Source organism: Notolabrus celidotus, chromosome 15, assembly GCF_009762535.1.
Source record: "Notolabrus celidotus isolate fNotCel1 chromosome 15, fNotCel1.pri, whole genome shotgun sequence".
Taxonomy (NCBI): Eukaryota; Metazoa; Chordata; class Actinopteri; order Labriformes; family Labridae; genus Notolabrus; species Notolabrus celidotus.
The window spans coordinates 7,189,411-7,216,966 of record NC_048286.1 but is presented as its reverse complement, the minus strand read 5'-3'; the positions used below and the strand labels follow the sequence as shown (position 1 = coordinate 7,216,966).

General features: G+C 40.1%; 1 protein-coding gene across 1 annotated transcript in view; it reads right to left on the bottom strand.

Annotated features, from left to right (window-relative positions):
* Nucleotides 1-590: 590 nt before the first annotated feature.
* The window catches only part of vipr2 (vasoactive intestinal peptide receptor 2), a 46,079-nt gene continuing 19,113 nt past the window's right edge, over nt 591-27,556 (bottom strand). Inside the window, exons 3-13 of the mRNA XM_034702231.1 lie at nt 22,118-22,231; nt 19,207-19,298; nt 14,220-14,317; nt 13,656-13,788; nt 11,289-11,439; nt 10,903-10,963; nt 7,166-7,235; nt 5,793-5,884; nt 4,242-4,371; nt 3,333-3,374; nt 591-2,286 (exon numbers count right to left, since the gene is read on the bottom strand). Of these exons, the coding sequence (XP_034558122.1) occupies nt 2,113-2,286; nt 3,333-3,374; nt 4,242-4,371; nt 5,793-5,884; nt 7,166-7,235; nt 10,903-10,963; nt 11,289-11,439; nt 13,656-13,788; nt 14,220-14,317; nt 19,207-19,298; nt 22,118-22,231 (1,157 nt within the window). The 3' untranslated portion in view covers nt 591-2,112. The remainder of the gene's footprint in view (nt 2,287-3,332; nt 3,375-4,241; nt 4,372-5,792; nt 5,885-7,165; nt 7,236-10,902; nt 10,964-11,288; nt 11,440-13,655; nt 13,789-14,219; nt 14,318-19,206; nt 19,299-22,117; nt 22,232-27,556) is intronic.

Sequence of the window (27,556 nt, the reverse complement as noted above, 5' to 3'; positions counted from 1 at the left end):
TTCCTAATTAATGGGATCTTTGCCTAAAGTCGCTCTGTCAGCTCAGATCAGGACAGCTCGACTTCTCAGAGATGACTGAGCATCCAGCTCGCCACCTTCAGGCCGTGCAACTCGAAGATGGAGACAGTATGTTTAAAGGACACGAGCAAGAAGGAGAAAGAAAAATTAGGTAAATGAAAAAAAAAAATATTTTGGGGAGATCTCTTCCAATCTAATCTGACTCCAGCACCAACTACCCAACCTGATATTGGTCCTCTAAACTCAACTCAGTGGTAGGTAATGCTTCTTTGGATTAGCTCAAATAAGGAACATTTCTAAGGGGCCATTTGTTTCCCCAAATTTAAAAATTAATTTAGAGGCTCAATATTGTACAATGTTTAAATTTCATGATTATTCAAAACTTGCTGTAAGGTTTGGTCGATGCCTAGCAAGGGAATTTTTACTGAAGCCCAAAAAACAACAAATTTTGTACTAAGGAGCTTCAACTCCATGAGTCAGAGTAATCTAAAGAGATTATGTAGAACAAATTGTATTACCTGTAATGAAGGAAAGGTTAAATTAACAGCGACACAGTGGGATGCTTACAAAGACAGTCTTTATCAAACATCTTTTTCATGACATTCATGGTGTTTCTATTCAGATACACAGGTTGAATAAAGACCCGAAACCCAACATCATATCAGTCAACATTAAGTATGAAGTCACTCTACAAACCAGCACTATGGGGGCCTGATTCAAAATACGATTGTGCTTCTTTTTGCGTACGCTCAACCTGTGCAAATACACCAAAAAGGCCTCCTCTAATTCACAAAGCATGCACGAACAGCTAAATGCACTACAAACTTCACTGCAGAGCAATTAGTGTCTCTGCCCACCGGTGACTCTCTTGACCGTCTGATGAGGGTAAGTTTTTATACAGCTTATCTGAAAAGTGGTGTTCCACAAGGTTCAATACTTAAGCCTCTACAAGTCTCAGCTTAGAATCAACATTGCAACATCATCTGAGAGTAATTTAATAAAATCAACCTTTGTGCAGACAATGTTCATACTTAGCTCTCTAACAAGGGGACATGATGTTGCAGTATGCCAAACTTTGTAAAAATGAATATAGAATTATGATTTGACTTACAATGTATTCATGATATCCTACTTTTACAGATGTACAAAAATGTATGGAACTCTTTTTTACATCATCAAATATTAAAAAACATTACATCTGATATCTGATATCTCTAACAGGCCCATATTTGCAAACCATGACAGCCAACTGATGCGTCTGTTTGGCTCTGGTTGTTTGCTTTTACAGAAACTCATGTACAATGTTAATTTCAAATATTTAATGTGAACAACATCACACATCTTCCTTTCTTCTCCTAACTATTATTATAATTTCTATGTCCAGTAGAGGGCTCCGTCACTTGAATACAAACATACTCTGTTTTGGAGTGTTTGTTTAAGATACTGAAATCGCCATTGGGAGGACAGTCTCTTATGCTTAGTAGAAGTACATGGCTGATGCATTATATAAACAGCGTATATAAAAGTATAAATTTAGGTCAGTCAAACCAACTTACAAACACAAAAAGGTGCCAAGCTTAATTAATATAGTTTTCTCTTCAAGATTTTTCTCTTCCAGCACCGCACAGTCACAAAATACGACTTACATGGCAGCAACAGTAATGGTAACCATTAATAGAAAAAGTAGTTCTCATTCACACATATAAATACATACCATATATGCAAGGTTATGTACAGACATTTCTTTCCAATCTCATGAGAACATATCTAGGAAAAAGCTCACTAAGTGTACGGTTGTTGATGTTGCAATGATTGCCTACATGAACTGTCCTTTGTCAGTTCATGGCATAAAAAAAAATACAAATGGGTCCTTGTGTCCAGCAAACATATGAACACTTTCATGGATGGTCCAGACATGCTGAGAGTCCATTTAAGGTACATTGAAGGCTTGCAGATATGTAAAGCTAAAACCAAGATCTGAAAAGCTGCGCAGATCCAAACAACGTAGCACTTCACCTCAACTTTGTAAACTATGAACCCGGGTCACCTGGAGCTTGTGTTTATGTGTAGTCGTTTTGAAGATTCTTCAGGTCTTCACAGTACAGTGGTCTCTGACTGAAGGATGGACTGAGTTCTGGAGTTTCGGTGAAAGTGCACCATGTGCTCTGAACCGTTCCTGGAGGTGAAAGTGTTGTTAAGGTGTTGCGCTCTGCTCAGGCGGCAGTTCAAACAAATACTCCGCCACTTCCTCTTTAGCTCGCCTTGGACCTGTGCAAAGAGATCAGATCACAGTCATGAGGATATCTGAATTGCAGGTTTATATATTTCATATTTGTATTATATATTTTCCTTAAGTCCAAAGAGATGCTTGATGGGTTATCGGTTACTCTAAAATGTCTGTAGTTGTGAGCATGTGCATGAGTGGTTGTTTGTCTCTATATGTTAGCCCTGTGATTTACTTTCAACCTGTCTATTGTGCAGCCCGCCTTTTGCTCAATGACAGCTGTGATAGGCTCTAAACCCTGTGACCCCCAGGAAGGATAAGCAGAACGGATAATAGATGGATGGATTTTTATTGTATTTTTCATCCAAAAGTCAAAAACTAAAACTAAACGGTTGTTGATTAAAGCTAGGGTTGGTAGTCTCGGAAAACTATCATGAATTTGAATGTAGCATGTCCTCAGGACTCCGTCTAACCACTACCCCCCTTCCCCTCGGAGCTCCTCCAAAACAGCCCTACAGCGTCCGGACGAACGCTACAACACATATACATTTTCTGTAGGACTTACTAGATGTAATTCATTCTTCTGCTTGTCAGAGCCCCCGTGGTGAGAGCTTTTTAGACTCTGATCCAGACTACAGTCCTGAGCATAGCACCTCATCAGGTCAGAGGGGACAGGCCCGAGGACGAGCGAGAGGGGCAGTCAGTAGAGTCAGGGGAAGTAGAGGCAGGAGACGGGGAGTACACGCCAGGGAAATGTACGCACAGGAGGCGGGCAGAACGGCAGGACAGGATTTGATTGTTTTAAAATTTTGGCACCCAAAAAACAGTGATTGGTTGGTGTTTTCTCAGGTTTACTCCGGCTGTAGATAGCAGCTTTTCTTCGCTCTTTTTTAAGAACACATTATGTATTGATTGCCATCAGGACATGAAGATCATTTTAACCAGTATAACAAAAAGTGTATCTAAATCTGATTACCAACCCCAGCTTTAAGTAGCAAACTCAAGCTTGAATGTTTCCTCAGATTTACCTCTTGTTATACTCCTAAATACTTTATGCTGCACTCAGTCATCGTAAAACTGTATATCTTACCTCACTGTTTAGGAAACAATACAGAATGGCGACCACCAGGCCCTAAAATAACAGCACAGAAATATTCAAATGTAAATATTAAACTTACAGCATGAAAATGGACTTTAGCACAACCTAAATTCCCAAAAAGTTGTGACGCTGTGTAATTTGTTGATAATGAACGGAATTTGATTGTTTGTGAATTATTTAAACCCTACATTCAGTTGAAATAGTGCAAAGACAACACATGAAATGTTGAAAGTGAAATTTGTATTGCTCTATGAAAAATATATGCTCTTTTGAAATTTGATGCCAGCAACACATTTTAAAAAGTGTGAAGGGGACAACAAAACACTATAAAGACATCTACATCTACCCAGTAGTTAGCCTAATTCTCAACAGGTTGGGTATTAAAAGGGCATTCAAAGAGGCTGAGTCTTTCAAAAGTAAAGATAGGCACAGGTTCACCCCCCTGTGAGAGTCCCTTGGGCCAAATAGTTACACATGCTCAGAATAATGATGGTCAGTGTAGAATTTTAAATAATTAGTGGATTTCATAATCTACAGTACATAATATCATCAAAAGATTCAGAGAATCTGGAAAAACCTCTGCCCAAAGGGACAGGGCCAAGAGCATTGCGGCACTGCATTAAAACATGAGTCTGCAGTGGAAGTCACTGCAATAATTATCTGTAAGCACAGTTTGTCACTGAATCCACAAATACAGGTTAAAACTGGACCATGCATAAAAATGATTCAGAAACACCAGAGACTTCTCTGGTCGAAAGCCTACAATTTTTTTGTCAGGAAAGACATTTACACAATATCCCAACTATTGGGGAATTTGGATTGTACCTCTAAAACTGCAATAGTAAGTAACAGTAACATGTATTACTAAATGTCTGGGCAGAGGAACTTATAAAACACCACCTGAAAGGATCCGAGGGCCAGGTCAAAGAATATTTTGTAATCTTCAGCGATGGATTCACTGGGAGAAACGAAGACCACATAGTGGATCCCAAACAGAGGGATCAGGAGTAGAGTGGATTTGGCCAACCTCCTGAGAAAAAAGCAAAAATAAACTTCAAAGCTGGCACCACTAAAATAAAACAGATGCACAGCTGGATTGTTTGCACTTTTAATAAGAGTTTGCAGAAAGTAAAGGGGTCATTTGTGCAAAGTAGATATCATACGTTTAAAATTTGTACCTCTCAGACATTAAGAGGATATGACAAACAGGCTTTACCTGCTTTATTTGGATGTCAGAGTGCAGACTGGTGATGTTCAGCATTTGTTGCTTAAATTTACATTAATCTGCTACACAAAAATATCAAAACTTACAATATATCTGTGACTTGCACATCATATACCGACTGACTGATTAGTGTGCTTCAAGAAGAGGACCTTCCAAGAAAAGTGCAAAAACAAATGGGCTTTCTTACAGCAAAGTAAAGCACTGGAACATTTCCAAATACAGCTAAGACTTGGAAGGAGAGTAGTGCTGTGGTTGGAGTTCAATGAAATTAGCTAGTTGACCCTGTCTGTTGTGGTTGATAGCCTAGCTTCCTTGCTTGTTTCTCAAAAAAGAAGCCAAAATGATCAGCATCCTCTGTGGCTAATCCACACTTACTATTGTCAAGTACCTTATACAACCCCACTTAAAAAAATCTGAACTATCCCTTTATTTCAACTGGGGAATGGAACCCCATCTTGGTTACTGGAATCCAAGTGGATATTTTAAAATTGGGGAGAAAATAAGCAGAACTTTCACCGTGGCTGCTGGAGAACTACTCATGTAGCACTGTGATACACTTACAACTCTCATCTAAGACTCTAAAATCCTCCCCTCCAGTTCCGCTCTCCAGCTGTCGACTTAGCTCAGCTCTACACTGAAATGCTCTGCACTGACTCTGAATCTTCACTTTCACCAACAGGAGAGTCTGTGGTGGAACAAATTAAGATTTATCCAGGCTTTTCATCACCTCCTGACACTAAATCTCAGATCCCTGCAGCTACAGGAATACCTGACGACTCAGCACACCTGAGATTTCCCGGGAGGTGGTAAAACTTCCAGAAGATCAACGCACTGTCCATGACCGGGAAAGACTCGGACAGACACTGAATCATGCAAGAATGTATGCCACAGAGGTTTCACCCCCGCACTCTACATTTCACAGATTGCTGCATGAAACGCTGTTGTGTTCACTCAAAGTTAGCATCACTCTTATCTCTCCAGACAGCAGACACTGAGGGGATAAAACACCATCTATTTTATATAGTTTGGGACATTGAGCTGACTCTTTTCTAGACAGATCCAGCTTATGTGACGTCTGCCTGTTGACACATAAATGTTAACATAATCTGTCAACTCATATTAAAGCTGAAGCTCAGAAACAGGTCTGCAGCACATATCCAAGCAGGCTGAGATGAGGTGTAAACCACTGTGTAGGTTTTTTGCTGTGCTTGCCTGGTGTGAGATACCTGTATTGTGATTGGTCGTTGCCACCCACGTCAGGACACCTCAGCTTCTGGACCAAGATCCGAAAGATGCTGATGAACAGGATGAAGTTCACCTATGGGACAGGGGGGAAATAAAAACTGAGGAACTCATTAGGGAGGATAACTTTGCTGTGTTGGACATTTTTTCCACCCACAGAAAGCAATAAAGGGAAAGCTAAGATGGAAAACAGCAAGTGTATAAGTGTGAAATATAAAGTCAGTAAATAGAACAGTAAAACGTAAGTGTTGAGCTTTTTTAATTTGAGTTTAATGTCAAGTGAAATTACATAAATACGTTATAGGGGAATTCAATTATTTTAAATTCCAAATACAGCTGTCAGCATACTTAGCTCTTCTTACTGGGGATGTTTCGAGGCCACTCATTTTATGAATGTGTAATTGGAAATGTAAACTCTGAGTAGCCAACTAATCCAAAGGCAAGAAAAACCCTCAGATAACAGTCCAAATGGAACAGCTAATTTAACACGGCTGAACATGAGTTCAGAGTCTACAGGTGACCAATGTGAAAGTGATTTGCTGAGTATGGCTAACGTTAGCATGGCTTTACCTCTCCTTGCAAGTTTAAGTCCACATGTCTGTGCTGGTTACGCATTGCTCCGGTCGAGTAGAGTAGGGTAGAGTAGAAGATTTAGAGTCCCCCCCATGCTGAGCAAACTTCAATCTGCATATCTTTACAAATAGCAGTCAAATGCAAATTTATAGATTCCTCATTTTCCTATGATTCTGGGACGCCAGAGCTAACTGTTAACCTCTCCGAAGTGTCATGAGCCTAACTAAAGGAAACATCACTGAAGGGAGGTCCCCACCTGATAACCCCAGTGATATGCTTGCTCTCTCTGCCCATCTGTCCTTTCTATTTCAGGCTTTTGAGGACACAAGGAGCAATATGGTAGGCTACTAAATGTATCATTAAAGGGCATAGTGGGTTGGGTTTCTTTACTGAGCGCTCATCCTTTCTTTCAGCACAAGTTCATTGTGTTAAACACAAAGTCAAATGGTGAAACATAGGTAGATCAAGTTTAGACATTAACAGGCTACAGCTGTCAAATCAGAGAGTGACGCCTTATGAATCAAGATGAGTCGCTTAATATGATCTTTCTAAAGTCATGTATTCTTTCAAAAAATGTGCACAAATTTAGAGTGGTGAACCTGCCATAGATATAACTAACAGCCCATGTCAAGTGTTGGAATTAAAAAGTACCAATAGTAAATGAAGATAGAGGGGTTAACACCTGTAAGTTTATATTGTCCTTTAGTTTTACCATTATAAACACCTCAAAACCTCAAAACATAAAACCACCTGCAGACAAAAGGAGGTAATAAACCCAACCTACCATTATGGAGAATCCAATTGGTCCATTAATCACCCAGTTGGGTATGGGGTTGTCGTTTCTTTCCCAGCATCTGAGGGCACAACACATTGATGTAATGAAAAAAAAGGACTTAAAATATTTGCAAACAAGAAAGTTTGGATGGTCACAAGCAGAAGACAAAACCAGCTGCTAATACTTTTTCCAACAGATTTTTTTCTTGACCTCAAAGCTTGATGATAAGAAGAAGTCTGTATTTTGCCTAAGCTATCACAGTCTCAAGCTAAGTCTAGTGTGCTTCAAGGCAAGTGAGGATTTTAGTCACAAATCCAACCATCGATTTTCAAACACTTATCCTCGCTCGGCTGCATTAGTCGAAATCTACCTTCATTTAAGCCATGGCCTCCAGCAGTTTCTTTAAAATCCCAAAATATGAACACACACATATCAGGTGGTGAATATAATCCCTATTAAATGTTCTGCGTCTGCCAATTGGGTCTTCTTCCAGTTGAATATGCTATATATACTGGAAGAGTCTTTACCAGTGGGCCAAGCCATTTTAATTGGCTTCTTTTGATATCAATGAGCAGGGTTTCTGCTTTGAGGATTCCTTCAAACGCCTAAGCTCTACATCTCTCTGAGCTCTGACACCCAGCATAGAATACTAATTTAAGACACTTCATTGAATATCTCTTTCTTACTCTAATTAACCAAAGACTATGACCGTACACCTGAGGGTTGGAGAGTAGAGGAACTGGTAACCCGAGAGCAAAATCTTTGGACACTGCTTCCTTTTTTATGATGATCCATTAGAGATAACAGCATCGTGATGATGAGGACAAGACCAGAGAATACTTGGATATTTCACTTGCAGAAAGTTTATAGAAATACATACTATTTTATCCTTTCAGAAATATGGAAGGTTGTAAGGAAATTACATGTCAAGATGATGATTTTTTTTAAGGTTACTATCAAACTGGTGCATTTGAACAAGATATATGGGCTCAATAAATAAGTATAAGTATTTCATGTATCCGGCCACACAAGGCCTGACTAATTTTCTTTTGAAACACTAAGTGGTCAGAAGAGACTTGCATTCTTCAAAGTGTCTGCCGCCTTGATGATTCTTCCAGTAGTACATGCCTGGAGGACTGGAAGCATCTTAATCATTGGGAAAAACCCTAATCATTATATTCTTTTGATAAAAGGGAGCAGGCTCTCTGCTTGAGGATCTCTTCAACGCCTTAGCTCCTCATTTCTCTGGGCTCTGACGCCCTTCAAAGAATACTAATTTTAGCTGCTTTGTTAGGGACCTCTTAATTACTTTAATTTACCACAGCACATGACAAGCCAGCTGAGGGTTGGAGAGTAGAACAACTGGTGGTTCAAGAGTTCAACCTTCAGACATTGCTCCGTCTTTGTGCTTGTCGATCAGGCCATCCAGATTGTAACTGATGCAGCAATGTGCCAGTGAGTCTCATATTCATGGGCAAGACCAAAGAGAACTTTTGATCTTTTACGTATTTCAAAAGTGAAGGAAAGGCTTCGCACATCTACTTCATGGTGCATAGGAGAGAAGTTAGGAGGATCATTGGCGCCCCCCTACCCTCCCTCTAGGACCTGCACTCCTCCAGGATGAGGGAAAGGGCAGGGAAAATCCTCACAGACCGCTCTCACCCGGGTCACCACCTCTTTGACCTGCTGCCCTCCGGCCAGCGCTTCAGAACTCTGAGCACAGAACATCCAAGCAGCGGAGCAGCTTCTTCCCTCAGGCTGTATCTCTCATGAACAATCACACTGTAAACCACTAAAGACTCCCGTGATATATCACATACATGTGCAACACTTTGATTTCCGGTGCAATACCTCAATTTCCATGTGCAATATTGTAAATTATTCCATAACATATTTTATTATCATATTAATTTACTACATGTGCACTCTGGCTTAGGCTGAGTTAACTTATTTCATGTCTTTAAAAGTACTTCTATACCTTTCTTTGTACAGATAGTATTTTTATTTTTATTTAGAATTTTTGGATTTGTGTTTGAGTTTATATATTTATTGCCCTTACTGTCTTATTGTGAAGTACCAGTGTTCCATTCACCACGTCAAATTCTTTGTGTGTGCCAGCTCACTTGGCAGTAAAGCTTTCTTGAATCTCATGAATCTTGAAAGTTAGAAGAAGCTCACAAAATGCAAGTTGCAAGATCTTTTACTTACTGACCTTTTTTTAAAAAGTATATACACTTCTTTGATCCTTGCAGAAATATGTAAATTGCAAGTCAAGATAGAAATAACAGAATATCTGGGCTCAGTGATCCAGCATTAGGGGTTTTCTGCTATAAGAGGCCTATTTGATGCTCTTTTTGATCACTACATGTCCAGAACTTGGAATTCAATTCTTCAAATTTGCTTCCAAGCTTTGAAAAATTAATTTATGTAAGCAGTAAAGTCTAAAGATCTAGGTTTTGGGATGAAGACCAACTCTGGTCTCCAGCTGAAGACTCCAAGTTTTGTTAATTGACTCTGTAATTACAACATTGGATAGCAAAATGATCCTAATTTACTGTCTAGCTTTTCTTCATGACTTTAACGTTACACTGCGTCCATTTGTTCAGTGGTGAAAAAAAGCCTAAAACACAATTGAGATATTGTGATACACATTATAGAAATCAGGATGGAGACATCCGCCAAATTTTGGATTGGGGCGGATTTCTTCTTTCTTTCTTTCTTTCTTTCTTTCTTTTGTTTTTTTGGAACCAGACCAGGATGGAGCTGGAGAGCAGCAACAGTTCAGTAAATTAGCCATTGCTAGCACTATCTAGCTTGGTCTGCAAGCTGTTTCCAAATTGAACCAGTTAGTATTTGTGATGCTAATCAATGTTAGTACAACGCTCTAGGCAACAAACAAATGCTCTTGCAGAAATATTAAACAGCTGACTCCTTAAGAGTGTCTTTTAGTGCGAAGGAAAGCAGACAAAAATAATGAACAACAATTTAATTTACCGTCCAACTTTTTCATACCACACCCATTTGTACATTGGCAAAACAGTAAAGACAAGCTACTGTGATAGGATGGCAAACATGCTGTTAAATAATAATTGAAAATGCTTATATAGTTGCAAGGTCAAGAAGGAACCTTGTAGCTAAAGCTTCATTTACAACCTCAATGCAGTCTGCGTACACTGTGGAGCTGTATCCTAGCTGTTTTTACTTCTTGGACTGCTGCTGTAGAGTCATTTTACAAGAATACTCTGCTGCAATATGAGCAAAGAAGCCAATTAGAATCATAGCACTAGGTTCATTATGATGACTACTCAATGCAGATCCCCGGCTGAATGAACCAATACAGTGCCCTTTGACCTCAGAGATATTAGTTTTATCATCTAAGAAAGTTAGCCACTCACACATTCACCCTCCAGCAGAATCTAATCTGAATGTAATATGTGGGCTTAATGTGATTAGTGATGCAGTCTTGGTTGAATATCAATGATGTGTAATCTATTCTCTGATATGACTGAAAATCCCCATCATCCTTCATTTAATTAAAGAGAAAATAATAAACAATTCAAAAGAGTCCACAGGGTATGTTTGACACAAAGCAAATTACAGATGATGACACATGTATCAGACAAAACATGGCATGCAGATTCTTGATATTCAGTAGAAGCTTTTTGATTGTAATGATATATATACCAAAGCTTGTCCATGTTTTCATGCCGATAAGTGATGTGTTGTGATTGGTTGTTGGTACTCACCCTGTGTCCTCCAGATAAACCCTCGTCATCACCCACACAAAGACGAACACGGTGGGGATTCCTGCAAAGCAGCAGGAAGAAACGATCACCACATATTTTATAAACAAGATCCAGAACGCTGGCGACTTCTCTGTGCTCGAGCCTATTTAAGATGGACAGAGGTGAAGTGAAAAACTGTCCTGTGGTCTTACGAATCAAAACATTCTTTTTAGAAATCCTGGACATGTCCTCGGCTCCGACCACCCAGCTTGTTATCAGAGAAAAGTTGAAAAGCCAACACCCTTGATGGTATGGGTATGCATTAGTGGCCATGGCATGGGTAGCTTGAACATCCGGGAAGGCACCATTAATTCTGAACAACATATACAGGCAAAAGGCGAGCGTACCCCAGCCGATGAACATGTAGATGACAAAGTGTCTGTTCTCAGAGAAGATGACGACGAGCAGAGTGTGGAGGTACAGACCCTCCACCAGCAGCCAGAAGAAGTTAGCCATGATGAAGTACTGGAAAAACACCAGGCTGGCTCTACATCCCACCTTAACAAAGAGAAAGGGGAAAAATAAAAATAAGGACTTTGCATCAAAACATTGAAACATTTTAAGTCACAAAACTATCTGCAAGCATAACCATTGACTCAAGATCAGCCTTTAATTAATTTCCATGTATGTCTGCAGGGCTGCTTCATTCTGCAGGGTTGTATGGACTCCAAAATCCAGAGACAATCTGGGTTAATCAGGCTTTTATTCCCAGTATTGTATATGGGGTTACACATTCAGCTGTTCCATTGGGACAATTATTGAGTCCGTATGAAGTGGAAGCTTAAATTGAAGATCATAATGTTCCAACAAGGGAGTGTAAGGTCAGAAGGTCACTACAATTATTACAGAAACGGTACCCCTTAAATATTAAAGCCAATGAAGGCTTTGAAACTGAATCAAGAAAGGGTCAGCTAATGAGGAAGAACAAATATAAATGTGTTGCAGCATTAATCATTTGAATGAAAAGCTCTTAAGGTACTTAAAGCTGAAAGTAAGTTCTTCACGTCTTCATTCATGTTATTTTTGTTGCTTTTTTAATGACGGTATAGATATGGTAACAAGACAGGAAAGTTTACCAGCTGGATTGAGCCCAAATGAATAAATTTAGGAATGGACTTAGCCAACATGATGTCCAGTTTCGGTTTGTGAAAGTTTTAGTAGTAACCATCTTTTGTTTTTTGGAGCCAGAATTTGGATGAAATTGTGGAGCTGGAGAGTGTGAGTGAGACTGTGTAAAACATGGTCGTAGTCTCAATTTTTTTGTTCTGGAGAGGCATTATGAAGCCTGACTATGACGATCACCATGTTGGAAATGCTCAAACAAACTTTCAATCAAGCTAGATACTCTTGTTGATGCAAGTGTCCTGGCAAACAGATACAATGCGCCCACCTGTCAACACCCCCATGCTCCTTATCGTTCAAATTTATACATAACTCTTAGCCTTAATCAGAATCAGAAATACTTTATTTATCCCGGTTGGAAATTCAGTCATTACAGTTGCTCCTATACACAATAAGTAAGAATATCAAATAATATTAAATAGAAGAAAGTAATTAATAATATATCAATATAATCAGAACAAATATATATTTTAAAATATGAACAAAGTGTGTATGAATTGAGAAACTGTCTTCTGAACCAGGTTGTACACATCTCTATTTCTGCTTTAAAATGGGAATTTTAAAATGTGTGTTGATGGGACCTCCTGGGCTTTTGGAGCCAGCCTCAAGTGGACACTTGAGGAACTGCAGTTTTTTGCACTCCTGCATTGGTTTAATTTTCTAACACTGGAGGTTTCTGCTTATTTGTAATGCTTATTTTGGCTGGTGAAGTAGTCTTAATATAAAATAATAAACAGCTAACTGTTTAGAGTATCTTCGAGCACAAAGTAAAACTAGAGACTCTTCCTTGGTAGCAACAAGTCGATCACAAAAGGCCACACCACATCGTATTTCCAATCTTTATCCTCTTGTAAATGATAGTCACATTTAATGCTAAATAAACAAACAAACAAATAATGCTGACTATAATGAGACCTGAAAGTGGAAATTCTGACCATGAAGCCATGTGGTAATATCTCAAATTAGTAATGGGGTCACGTGCTCAAAGACTTCCATATAATTGGCGTCTTATTGAAACTTGTGACCTGCCTGCCATAACAAAGAAAGCTGTTTTAAGGGTCTTCCACACTGGCTTCACTTTCTAGTCTTGGAGGCTTTGTCCTCTTCTTGTGTTCAGACAATGAGTTTAACTCTGGAACTCATGTCTCATGTAAACCCCAAAACCACATGGTCACTCCAATTTTTGCATTTCCCTGACTTTGATATAAACTTGGTAAGTTTTGTATTTGTTTAATTTGTATAAAGTTATTTTCAGCTGTGACAATTAAATAATCTTTCCACATTAAAGCCCTTCAGTACACAGCTGCCCTTTCTCTAAAACTGAAGCAGTATGGTTTCACACTCTTATAGTATAATCCTCCCGTCATACAGATTATTATTTTCAGGTTTTCAGGACATCTTTGCAAACATTTCAACCAAGTAGAAAAATGTGAAGTCCTAAGACATTACATTCTACAGGGTCTCAGTTTCCCTCTGTGACAGCTGCCCCCGTTCACACATAAGCGTATATCCCCCTGCTCCCTGTGCTCCTTCACTTTTCTTCCCTCAGGATTAGACCCGGCTCTGTGAGGACAGCGGGGTGATGACCTCACCAGAGACGGTTGGTTTGAGCACAGTGATGACCGGTTAAAGAGGATGACGTCTTTCACCAACACCGCCACGGCTCTCAGGATGAAGGAGAAGAAGAGGTTGAGGTGGATGTAGTTCCTGGTGCAGTGGAGCTTCCTGAGAACAGGTTACACAGAATACAGTATATGACTACTGAGCTTGGTCATGAGATTTGCTATATGAGTACACTCACTATCAATCCTGGATACTGGTAGAAAGACAAGACGACTGAGGGCTTCACATCTCACAATGGGCTGATCATGGAGTGGAGATGTACTTACTATACAGTCAATGTTTGATGCAGTGTTGGCTGACATGGCTGATGTGCTCGGCCATCACTGTTATGTTCCCCCCAAAATTTATCTTGCACCAAACTTCAGAAGACACTCAACCAAGACCTAAAAACTGAGCTTCAATCCACACTAACTACTCTTTTGTAAGCAGGATTTATTGTGTATGTTTTCACTGTTTTGTATGTTACAGAACCAGCTCCTCCACAGGAACTTTGGATTTTATACCATGACAAATTCTAGTTATTTTTCTCCCACCTGAACAGACAGAGGATGGCGCTTCCTGTGGTCAAAGCGATCAGCGACAGACTGTGACCCAAAGTGTACAGCGTCTTCACAACCACGTAGAAGACCAGCTGCCCAGACAGAGACACAGAAGCAGGATTATTGTGTTGTTGTGTTATTATTACAGACACAAAAATCTCAATGATTACCAAGTGACAACCTCTGGTGTTAAAAATGACAATATTGACGATCAATAAACTGCAGTTCCCAGAATGACCACAAGAGGCTGGTCCCAAAAGTGAGTTATTCTCCATTAGAGCCCATGTTAAGATGCTCTCACTCCGAGCCCACTGTAAACTGAATGTCTGTCCAGCACGCCTGTCACCACAGGTACAGTTAGGGACCATAGTAAAAGTCCGATACAGTCCCTCTCTTTATGAGCACGTGTGTTCATTGCTCTTTTATTCAAAGTCCAAGAAAATAAATATAGCCATAGTGGCCAAAGAGGAGTGCACTGGAGTAAGAAACTTTCCTTGTCTGAAGACCTAGACCAGGACTAAAGCTAAAGGAGCAAGAAATAACTCTGGGTGTTGGCTATAAAAACAATGCATAAAATATTTTACAAACTAACTTCAGATCATTTGTTAAAGGCACAGAGGATACACGGGAAAACAGCTTCACTTAATGAAACAGCCATGAGACATGAAAGCTGATTTGATGTGATTATTCTCACACACAATACATGTTTGTCTTCTCCAAGTGTTTTGCACCACAGTACATCTGGCCTGCACTCTCTGTGACCCTGCGTCGTGCTCTCGGTGTGTATTGTGAAATATCTTGTAACATGTCAGCAGCAATTAACCAGGTCACCCCTTTCACTCAGGACATAAAAGCTGATTCAAAAACTAAAACACAGAGAGGGATAGAATTCGTTTTACTGTAGCAAGGGAGGTGGCAGGGTGCAGTGTGATTGTTTTTGTGATACAGTGGTTAAAAAAAGCAAAGTTTAACTCCCAATTAAAAGTAGGTTTCACATGATTTTTATGAGGGAAAAACAAAATTATTATCAGAACACAACACAAACAATTAGATAATTCTAAATTGGGGACATTTCTAAAATGCAACCAAGTATTTGACCAAAGTGCAAATATCTGAGAAAATGTATTAGACATATATTGAATTACAATGCAATATGTTGGGTTTTCCCAACAAAACATCTGAATGCAATTACTGCCCAGTCTGCCCACTGCAAATGATGTGACATTGAAAGCAATAAATCACATTACCATCCTTATTTGTGAGCATACTTGATTACTGTTCATGAGAAAACAAACAAAAAACATTCACTTTTATTGACTGTGCTCAGGTTTACAAGATCTAAAAGATTGTTTTTAAAAATATATATTTTCACAATTAAACTACATTCCTTGAATAAAGAAATACAAACTGTTTTACACTTCTTAATAGGTCTGAAATGGCATCTGTAAATACAGGAAAGGGTAAGGGCCACTGATTTATTTTGTATTGTTTAGGGTCTGACATTTTTAAGTAATTCTGGCACCTTTTGACAATCAAATTCTGAGTTTACAGTATGAATTGAAACTTTTTTCTGAGTTTGATCTCAGAATTTGGAGGCAAAATTCATAAGTCTGAAAAAAGGTCAGATTCCATGTTCAAATGGTCAAAAAATGCCTTTCCTTTGGGCGGTGGTGGCCTAGCGGTCTAAGTGCCCCACATACAGAGGCTATAGTCCTCGTCGCAGAGGTCGCCGCTTCGACTCCCTGCCTGGAACATTTCCTGCACGTCTTCCCCCACTCTCTATTCCCTCGTTTTCTGTCCCCCTTCAGCCCTTCAAAAAAAATTGCTTTACTCCTTCAAGAAAAGTTGGTAGTGTGCTTCTTTCCACATCCACGGAAGCGTGAATAGCAAAAGTTGAATACCTTTCTTTGAATTCGTCCATTTTAATTTCAGGTACACTCATTTACTTTTCAAAGGACCAGGCATGGGAGACGTTACGCTTCTGACTCCTGCTGTCTTTTGTGCAGAGAAAATGAGCTGTGAATTTTCCCCGGTTTCTCTCTTCTTCCTTGTCCAGCCTGTAATAGCAATGGTTACGTTTTAAATTAGTTTATGATTTTCCCTTTCACACAGCTGATGAAGTCATCCATAAGAAGCCAACAAGAAATAAATGCTATCTTTTTTTCCAGCAGAATACATCAGCTGGAGGTGGACTGCTTTGGTTCAACAGACATGGAGTGCTGTTTGTGGTGTTCTGAGTGAAATGTTTCGAATGACACATGTTCAGAAGAGTCAGGGACGAGGACTGAGGAGGACTGAAAAGAAGAGGAGTTAAAGAGGCAGAAATTGAAGGACAGGAGAGAGAGAGAGAGAGAGAGAGAGAGAGAGAGAGAGAGAGAGCAACAGAATCAGGGAGGAGAGAGAAGGGAGAGATAATTGAACAAGCACAATGGGTGATTCAGAGTTAGAGCGGTCGTGACCCGAACTCAACCAAGATGGGAGCAGCAATTATCACAGTCAAGGTCAGACGAGGCCAAACATTTCCTCAGCAGAAGTTTCCTTTTCTTCTTCTCTCCCAACACGACAGAGTAAACCAGGAATCATAGCACATCAGGAAACACAAAACACTAATACTCAGAGTTAGTAGCCTCAGGTATCATGTTTTTGATTATTATCGATACACTAGCATTTCAGAAATCTGTCAGCTAACTGCTGCATGATTTTGGCCTTTGGCTTGTGGTTTGATCAATGCTAAAATGATTTTAAATTAAAACAATGTGGCAGCACTCCTTCTTTTAGACCTTAGTGCAGCATGTGATACCATCGACCATGACATTTTAATCGACAGACTTGAGAAATGGGCTGGTCTCTCTGATCGTGTTTTAGCCTTGTTCAATTCTTATCTTTGTAACAGACAGTTTTTTTATCAGCCTTGGTGCTTGTGCGTCTCAGACACATGATTTGAACTACGGAATTCTTCAAGGAAGCATTCTTGGGCCTATTTTAATTTCATTGTACATGCTTCCACTTGGCCATATAATCACTCACCACCATGTCCACTACCATTTTTAAACAGATGACACGCAACCTTATAACCCAAATGCACTTCAGTCCCTCATCCCCTGCCTCTCTGACATTAATGTATGGATGAGCAATAACTTTTTTAAATTAAAAGAAGATAAAAACAGAAAATATTTTAATAGGAACCAAAGCAGCCAGAGACAAAGTACAAATCAAGCTAAGAAGTTTCAAGAATAAAGTCAAAGCAAACGTCACAAACCTTGGAGTGGTGTTAGATCCAGAGTTTCATTTTAAAGCTCATTTTAACAAGGTCTTAAGCACTTCATTTTATCACCTTAGAAACATATCGAAAATCAGACCTTTTGTATCTCAAAAAGACGCCAACATTTTAATTCTTCTTTTATCACCACTCGTACTGATTATTGCAACTCCATTTTTACCGGTCTGCCAAACAAGTCTCTTGAAAAACTGCAACTCATTCAGAACACTGCTGCCGAGTCAGCCAATCAGAAGCTTCGAAAACGTTTCATCATGGATGTTTGTTGCCTGCTTATGTGGTTGATAATACAGCCTTTCTGGAAAGCACATCATTACCGCACATTGTAACAACAAATATCTTCAACAAAAGTGATAGTTGATGGCACGAACAAAATCTTTTATGTAGACTGTATTAGGGGTGACCCCAAATAGTCGAATATTCGATGATTCGTTCTAACGAGCCTTAGTCGACTGCCAATCTCATAGTCGAATATTTGCATATGAAACGTGGATCATTCCATTCAAACCATGGGGGTGCTCAATGTCTAATTTTACATTATTTTCCTGTTTCCCGTATAAATAGTGTCTCATTTAGCCTATTTTGATATAAATATAAACTTATTTAATGTAATTCTGAGAACAGATCTTGAAGTGTTAAATCTAGTGGTAATTAAATCTCCCCTGGTAATTAAAGGTGGATCATTTAGTGGGGACCTGTGGAGCAGACGTACCTCAGCTGGCCTTTAAATCTTTCTACGTTCATAGCAGCTCAAAATGTCAGGAAATAAAACTTCACTTGATCCTAAAAAATAGTGATGAATATGAGGAGCAGCTTCATGAAGAGGGCTGTAAGATCAAGGATTATTGTAAAGGGTTATGCGCAATATTGTCATGCGGTCACCATCATACAGACTTTGGGTCAATAAGGAAAAACAACAAACATTCGACTATTCGTCGACTATGGGCAAAATCTGATGAATCAGATTCGACTAAGCAAATCCTTAGTCGGGCTCACCCCTAGACTGTAAAAATAATGGACGTAGTATCCGTGACGTCAGCCATCTGTTCCTGAGCGCTGTTTTGAAGCCAATCGTCGACAGGAGCCATACTGGAAATGCTGAACTCAACCTAACTTGGTGTGAGGTAAAGAGGCGGGGTTTGAGCCTCCTAGCCAACAGCTATGTGTTCCCGCCTGTCAGTCAAGTCAGTCATGTCCTTATTTGGGCAAAAACTGAGTACAGTGTGTGCCAATAGAGAAATTCGCTACATAGACCCAAGCCATTTTTTGAACCAGGCTATAAACATGTTTATTTCTGTTGTAAAGATTGTCTTTTTTGAATTTGTGTGTATGTGGTTTCCGGTGCTTCTGCAGCAAGCCTCAAGCGGATGCTCGATGAACTGCAGTTTATAACTTCTCTGCATGGGCTTCATATTTTTAGACCGGAGGTTGCCGCTTGGTGCACAGATGAGTTGCTCACTCATGGACATGTACCCCTCTAATGTCAGGCGTAATGACTTTCACGCAGATGCAGCAATTCACTTCAAACCAGCATCAATGAACATCAGACCCTGCATGCTTTGGATGCTGTGCAACTAATGGTCTGTGTTATGTTGCAGTTAGTTTTCCTGCAGAATAGGAATCATTCAGGGTTAATGAGAAACACTCCACCATCATTTTCAACAAGACCACACAGCAAAGTAAGATAACAGACGTTTACTGTACCTTATCATGGCTGGTGTCTGACCCACACACGCTTGAGATGTTTGGGAACACATCCGTCCATCCCCCTGATGAGCAGTTTCGGCTTATGTTACCTGTGAGAGAAGAGACGAAGTACAACAAATGATGTATGCACTGCACCCCTGCACCAACTGAAAACTGAGAGGTTGAGTACCAAAAAGTCTTGCGAGTCCAGATCAGAGAAATCAAAGTCGAGGCCAAAGGATAAATCTGGGTATTTTTCCTCTTCTTCTTCTTTTTTGTTTTGAATCATGTGTTCTGAAGAAGATTATTGAGGTATCATTTATTCTCAAGTTGGTACCTGTCTCATGTCATATTGTAGTCCACTACTCAAAACACAGCATTGCAAAGTGATATTCAGCCTGACACACTGAGCTCCACAGGGAAATTTTCTGGTTGTTCTTATTCCAAATTCGCTGCAGTGCACTGGAAGTTCATCTCGTTTGGAAATTCCCAGAATGCATTGTAAAGAGCACGAAGCATCTCTGGCTCAGTGGCTGGAAGTAACGTCACCACACTTCTGCCTCAGCACACTCTCAACAAACCGTCCTCACAGTGTCACAGTGAGGTAAACACAGCTGAAGCTGGGGGAACTTTTGAAAGCCAACAGTGTTTACATTTGGATTTAATTGTTAACAAGAAGAAAAAATACTGCTGTAACAATACTGTGATGTCTGAGGAAGTACCAGAGCAGCACACCAACCAAAGTGTTACAATAAATCCAGGTTGGTTTTTTTGCAGCTGTTTGAAAAACTTTTCACAGCACAGTCGTGCATGTGGAGACGTGGACTCTGTTTTTCCCCTTATAAGTGTTAAAATACTTTTAATGTTACACAACATCATAATCTATTTAATGCTACTAAAAAACTGTTGCATTAGTATAAAGAATCGGTATACAGTGACAGGAACAGGATCACTCAGGGTACACTCCCTAGGGATGGGCACAAGTACTCATTTTTTAAGTAGTGATTCAGCACAGACAGTAATGCTCTCTGACAGCCAAACAGATGGCTTAGTTGGGGAGGACCTTGTCAGATTGGAAACTTGAGCTTAAATTGGTTCAATAATTACGTTGTCTGACATGGATTGATCCCTCCGCCCGGAGAAAGTCAAGAGGCGGTGCGATAGATGAGCCTAATAATAGGAGGAAAAGGGGGCTGAAAAAGCCAGATTAGAAAAAGAAAGGCAGACGCCAAAGTCAATACGTTTTCTTATTAAAACAAGCTCAAGGAACATGCCAGGTGGAGATGACACAGATTAGCTACCAGCACAAAAATCAAGATGTCAGATGTGCAACACAAAGCATAAAATATAACCTTCAAACCATCATTCAAGCTTATGAATCAAGCCATGACTCTTGCCTTATGTATATGATACAGCTACAATTTTTGAAAAGACCATATTACAACAAGAATTGAGTGTGAAACACTGCCATGTAGGCCCTTAGCAGCAGCAGGTCTTCAAACAGTTTGCTGCTGACAGTGAGAGTGAGGAAGAGCCATTACCAATCACAGGCCATGAGTCCATAACTCCAGAGTGGGCAGGTGGGATTCAGTCAATGTTTGTATTATAAAGACTACAGTCTAGACCTGTTGTATAAGAAAAGTGCCCAGAAAAAAAATTATGATTTAGCTTTATAAATAAAACTGACCTGACTTCATCGTGATTGAAAATAAAACTTTGTAAGGAGGGAAGACAAAGCTGTCAAACTTTAAAAAATCATAATAATGGGTCTTTATTATGATTTCAGCTTTTTGTTTTAGATGAAGTTTAAGGATTTAGGTTGAAATGTCTCTCTAAAGCACAGTGAGGTTCAGTTAAGGCTGCAGAGAAACATATAAAGAGAGATGGAGTTCAGATGGCTGTTTTAACTTTCACATTGTTGAGTCATAGCCTGGACTTAAACATTTTTACTTCAGCAAAGAAGCTGAATCAGTGCTTCTAATGTTTTTCCTTTATTTGATAGGACATGCAATGTGGGGAGTAGAGAGTCGGGGAAGACATGCAACAAATAGTCAAGGCCGGGAATTCAACCAGTGACCTGTATATAGGGCGCACTTGGACTGGTAGCCTACCGTCGCCCATGTGCTTCTAGTTGTACCTGAGGGTCTTTACGCAAGCAAATGTTCCTCTACTTGGGGAAAAACAAGTGCATTTTCTGGTGCAGAGCACTGTAGGCTGCATTGTAAGTTCTGAGAGTATGCAGAGTAAATATTGCTCAGCCAAGTAGAGAAAAAATGTAATAGGTAGAGATAGATGAAACTTACAATGTAGGGTTAATCAATACAAAATAAGCTTCATTAGTGGTGAACCTAATGTATTTCCAGTTATATGCCCGCACTCGCATGACGTTATTTGATCAAAACCAAAAACCTTCAGACCTCAGGACTCCGCTGATGGAACATGTTCTTCTTACATAATGAGTCTTTAGTATTTCTGTAAAATGATGTAACTGTAGGGGGGTTAAATCTGTCTCAAATCTGTTTAGCCTTCAATGTAAATCAGAGCATGGCTCAGAGTGGAAATCCAAACTGCCATCTGGTCACTGGCAGGAAAAAGTCTGATGGATCCGCAGGGGGTTCACTGCACATATTAACATAGACAGCAATAACCATGGGGGAGCAGGGGCAGGAGGGTATATACAAGGTAAGACCAGGACAGAAAGCCTCATGAGTTCAAATTCAATAGTGGAGTTTTATTTAAAGTCAAGAAAAGAAATGGTGGGAGAACGAATCAGTCTTTTACTTATGTCAAATAAGATTTCAAGGTTTTGGATTCTAGAATAAAGCCCTTAGAATAAACTTATCATCTGATTAAATGTACTAAAGATATATTCATTCCTCTTTATTTCTAAATCACCTCATTACTTATTGTGAATGAGTGAATAACTTACCATTTCTCCCAAACACAGTCTTGAGGACTCGTGGACAGGGGATGGTGATGGTCTCTCCGATGTCAGCTCGCTCCCAGCAGGCAATGTTGTCCCATGCTCCTTTGCATCCTGACCCTGTCCAAACCAACAAGAGTCAACATGAGCACTCTTTCACACAGAAACATCAATTACAGTTTGGCATGGCCCTGATTACTGCTCTCACAGGTGCTTTTTAGTGATCCAAACAAAATCAGGGTAGTCTTTCCTGATATTAAGATGTCCAGACAACCAAAGGTCACTGAGCACTCCACACATAAGTAAGAAAACATTATAAATGTATTCTTTTAACATAAAGGAAATCAAACATACCAACGTGTATTGACAGACCAGACCAGTTCCACTTCCAGCAAATCAAATCCTGCAGTTTTGCCAGTGGCCCGACGTTTTGAACTACATCAACATCTCTAGCAACTGTTTTTTGAACTATTCAGACATTACAAAACTTAGATTTCCACAGCCAAAATTAAGGCTAATGTCTTTCTACAGATTCTACTCAAAAACATAGAATCTGTACTTGGAGGTCTGGATTTTCAGCATGGGCTGTGTTCTGATTTCTGTTTGTAGTGCAGGTAGTTTGCAGGCTTTGGTGTACGTATGTCAGGAAAATGGTCTGCATGGAGAGCAAAAGCAAGAGGAACACAATCCTCTGAAATTACATCCTAGTTTCTATTGGTGATAAACTCACAAGGATTTATTGATCTCTGTAAACAGATATCTCCATGAAAGCTCAGCTAAAGACATATTCTGGATCAAAAATGTAAACTTAAGTGACAAATCTGCCAAATGCTGTGTTGTAAGAGCCAATCAGCGTTTAGATTTCCTGACTCCCGGGAACGCATGAGAGATGGTCTTTCCGACCTCTAGTTAATAAACAGAGGTATGGACTTATTTCTGCAAACTTAAGACATGGAAATTGTATGTAAATCACAAAAAAAATGGTTCCTTTATTGGGCTCATACAGCTGAAGTAAGCCAGAGTGAAACCTCTGTGTAATTGACAATGTACAGTGAAACTGAGACCTACTTGAAACAGTACAGCAGAAACTCCTGGGGATGTAATGGACAAAAAATGACAGTGATCGTGTCTGCAACCGCAACTGCACTGAAAAGGACATTTTGTCTGGACTAATGGCTACACCAGAGTTACAGAAAAGTTGGCTCTCTATTCCCAGAGGCATACATATCACACAGTGTCGTTAGAGGGGAAAACCAAACCTAAGATCACCCATCGATAAAACACAAATAGATGCCCGCATTGCTAGGGATCACATCTCTATCATATTAGCTTCTCTGCACTGCTCGATAAAATAGACTCTTAACTGCATGGCATCATCACATCTGAAAGCGCCCCAGTACCTCTCTTGGACAATATGCTCCCAGAGAGCAGGTCTGCTTGTTGTGCCTAAAGTATTTAAAAGTATTATGGGAGGTAGAGCCTTCAGTCATCAGGCCTGTGAAATATATGTATGCAGCAAAGTCAGAAGATATGACAGACAACCATCTGCTCGTTCCTCTCCAATCTAATGGAGCTTAAGCGCTACCCAGTGTGCATTTTTGTGACATCAAAGTCCAGGGTTTGCGCTTAATTTGAATACCCTGACGGCCAGACGTCGCTTCGGAGCAGGAAAAATGTGCACAAGGCAGCTCTCCTTTGGAATCATTAACAAATCAGGATCTGGGAGGCAGACACCTGCCCTCTTTTTAGGAGTAGGTTTCAAATCGTCCACAGGGAACGCGGGGAGCAGAGAGTGGGGGAAGACATGCAACAAATGGTCGTGGCATGGAGTCGAACTGGCAACCTCTGTGGCAAGGACTATAACATCTGTATGTGGGGCGCTCAGACCACCAGGCCACCAGTGCCCAAAATGTTCCCTGTTTTAAAGTTATATTTTGGGCTTTTTTTGCCTTAAAGATACCTTAATGATAGGACAATTGAAGAGAGACGGGGAACGCGGGGAGCAGAGAGTGGGGGAAGACATGCAGCAAATGGTCATGGCCGGGAGTCGAACCGGCAACCTCTGGGACAAGGACTATACTGTAGCCTCTGTATGTAGGGCACCAGCGCCCCAAACTTTCCCTTTTTTATAAAGCTGGCTCAGAGTTAGATCAGATCTTAGTTATGCTACTACAAGCTCAGACTCCCTAGACTGGAGAACTGATCCACTGATTTTACTCTCTCTCTCTCTCTCTCTCTCTATCTCTCTCTCTCTCTTGTCCTTCAATTTCTGCCTCTTTAACTCTTCTTCTTTTCTGTCCTCCTCATTCCTCATCTCTGACTCTCTCTCTCTCCATGCCATTGCTTCTCCCGTGTCTCTGAGGTTCCTGTGGATCCTGTTACTGCAGAGCGCCACCTGCTTGCCTCAAACTGCTGCAGTTATTGTTATAAATCCCCATGACAGGTTCACCTTACATCAACTCATCAGATTTAAACTATAACTCTGCATTGTTTTGTTGCTTTGTGCCTGTTTGTCCGTCTGCATGAAATTCGTGCGACTCCCTTTCAATGCTGATGAGCTGAAATAGCTTTTGTAGTGCAGGCATGAAATAGACTTACCATTGAAAGACATCACTTTTCAAATCCCTGCTGACCACCACAAAAAACCCCAATAAATATGGGCCCATGAATAGGATTGTACAAATCATAATGTGACTATTTCACTGCCGGGAGACTAGATTTAATCAACATATGTGGAGGATTTAGACGCTATCAGGGAAATTTAATGAATACAAAACTCCCACCCACCCTCCAGAAACAAAACACACAATCTGCCTTCTGAAATAGCTCTCCCAGCTCTGAAATGGGAGCAAAAAATGCTGATGGCAAACTGAGTAGTCAACAAGGCTTTTGAGATATAGATGAACAGAGACAGTCTGTTTGGTAAAATGTTGCAGCCATCTCAACATTCATGCTAAAGAGACGCAGACATCCAGCCACCGAGGCATCAGACCATGAAAAGAAAAAAAACTGCTATAAAAGGAAACCTATTAGTATCAAGGCAAAATATAAGAGCCAGAGGAGATGATATTCAGAACAAACCAGCAGGATTTCTTCTCTTTTTCTGTTTCCATTATGACTCTGATGGAGGGTGAAATCGTATTTAAACTGGGTAAGAACTTCACATAAATCAGAGCTCACTTCAAAAACACGGAAACATGCCTTATCAAGAATGACTTTTAAAACTGGAGTATTAATGTTTTGTCAGGGTTCACAGCTTCTCTTGGTTTGCTTGCATGCAGACATTATTCTTTTTAATCTAGAGATCCACATGAATGAACCACATCTTTTTTTATTTTATTTTGACACACTGGTTAATTTGTTTGCCTTCTACGTAGGATGGTTCAGAAAAGAGAGAAAGCAGAAGCCAGGGGCCGAGATAGAGATAGAGATAGAGATAGAGAAAAGGAACGGCTGTGAAAGAGAGTGACAAACAGAAACACAGAGAGGACAAGAGAGGGAAGAAAAAGAGCAGATGTCTTTGGGGTAAAAATGTCTAATGCAGATCTGAACTCATCAGTGCACAAAGACGAGTCCATCTACCCCCTCAGTGAGCCGTGCTTTCTCTGTGTGCTTTCACAGAAGCACACCAGTGGCAGGACTGCTGCTTTTCAGCAACGAGGCAAACACACAGCAGCTCTCGTCTGCGGGGAAATCCTCTTTGTCTGGTGGATGCTCTTTTTAGTCTTAAATTATGTATGAGTGAAGACTGGCTGAGCACAGTCTCTTTTCAGCATCACCCAACTTCACTTCAATTTATTGTGACTGACTGCTTTCTAGACAGTCGTCCATTACAAGGTTAAAAACGTTCTGAAATTTTCATTAGTTCTTATTTTAAATTCGTTTCGACTTTTTGTATCCAATTCAGTTTAGTTTCAGTTTGTTTTTAAAGCTGTTTTCAATTTTTGAAAATGCTTGGTTTTCGTTAGGTTTTTATTAGTATTAGTTTTAGTTTCAGTATTTTGCAGTTTTTTCAGACAAGACCCAAAAGGACCTGAAAGAAACTCTTTAGAAAAACCTGAAAACATAAATCTATTTGGCTATTCGCCGTGTCAGATATAGGACTTCTGTTAAAACTAACTATACGCACCATGTCATCCACAATCTCGCTGCTATACCTCTCTGAACTTCTGCACATCAACACAAACCAGCCGCACTTTCAGGTTGTCTTGTTCCATTCACCTCACTACACCACCCACACGCTTCACCACCTTGGGGTCCAGACCCTTCAGCCACTCTGCCCCCCACCTCTGGAACTCCTTTCCTCCAGACATCCATAACATTGCCTCATTTCCCATTTTCAAATCCCACCTCAAAGCACATCTTTTATAAAGTGGCATTTTTACTCTGATTACACCTCTTCACTGCACTGTATCTTATCATGTTTGTTGCACTTGTTTTTCACACTGTATCATGCCTTGTTGATTTTATCAGACTGATTTCTATGCCCGTACAATGACATTGAGTGCTCTGAAATGCACCTTTAAATAAAATGTATTATTATTATTATTATTATTATTATTATTATTATTATTATTATTATTATTATTATTATTATGTTTCCTTACAGATGCAACAATAAATACAATTTATTGCACTTTATTAGGTACACCAGTTCAATTGCTTGTTAACACAAATAGCTAATCAGCCAATCACATGGCTGCAACTCAATGCATTTAGTCATGTAGACGTGGTCAAGACAACTTGCTGAAGTTCAAACCGAGCATCAGAATGGGGATTTAAGTGACTTTGAACGTGGCATGGTTGTTGGTGCCAGACAGGCTGGTCTGAGTATATCAGAAACTGCTGATCTACTGGGATTTTCACGCACAACCATCTCTAGGGTTTACAGAGAGTGGTCCAAAAAAGAGAAAATATCGAGTGAGCGGCTGTTGTGTGGATGAAAATGCCTTGTTGATGTGAGAGGTCAGTGGAGAATGGGCAGACTGGTTGAAGATGATAGAAAGGCAACAGTAACTCAAATAACCACTCGTTACAACCAAGGAATGCAGAATACCACCTCTGAACGCACAACACGTCGAACCTTGAAGAAGATGGGCTACAGCAGCAGAAGACCACACCGACTGCCCCAACTGTCAGCTATGAACAAGAAACAGGGGCTACAATTCGCACAGGCCCATCAAAATTGGACTATAGAAGATTGGAAAAACGTCATCATCATGGTAACCTTGCACGTCAGTGCCTCAGTTGGGCCACCCCAGTCAAAGCCTACACACGCCCCTGCTTGCTAGAGCGTACCTCTCTGTAAGTACGTACAATGTGCTACTTTGCTCAGCAGCAGGGGGATTCATGCTGAACAGCGGTTCTGGGGTTTGCTTTTCATTACTTATATCAGTTTTTGTTGCCTTAGTATTGAAACAGGTATTGACATTTTTTCATTTTTTA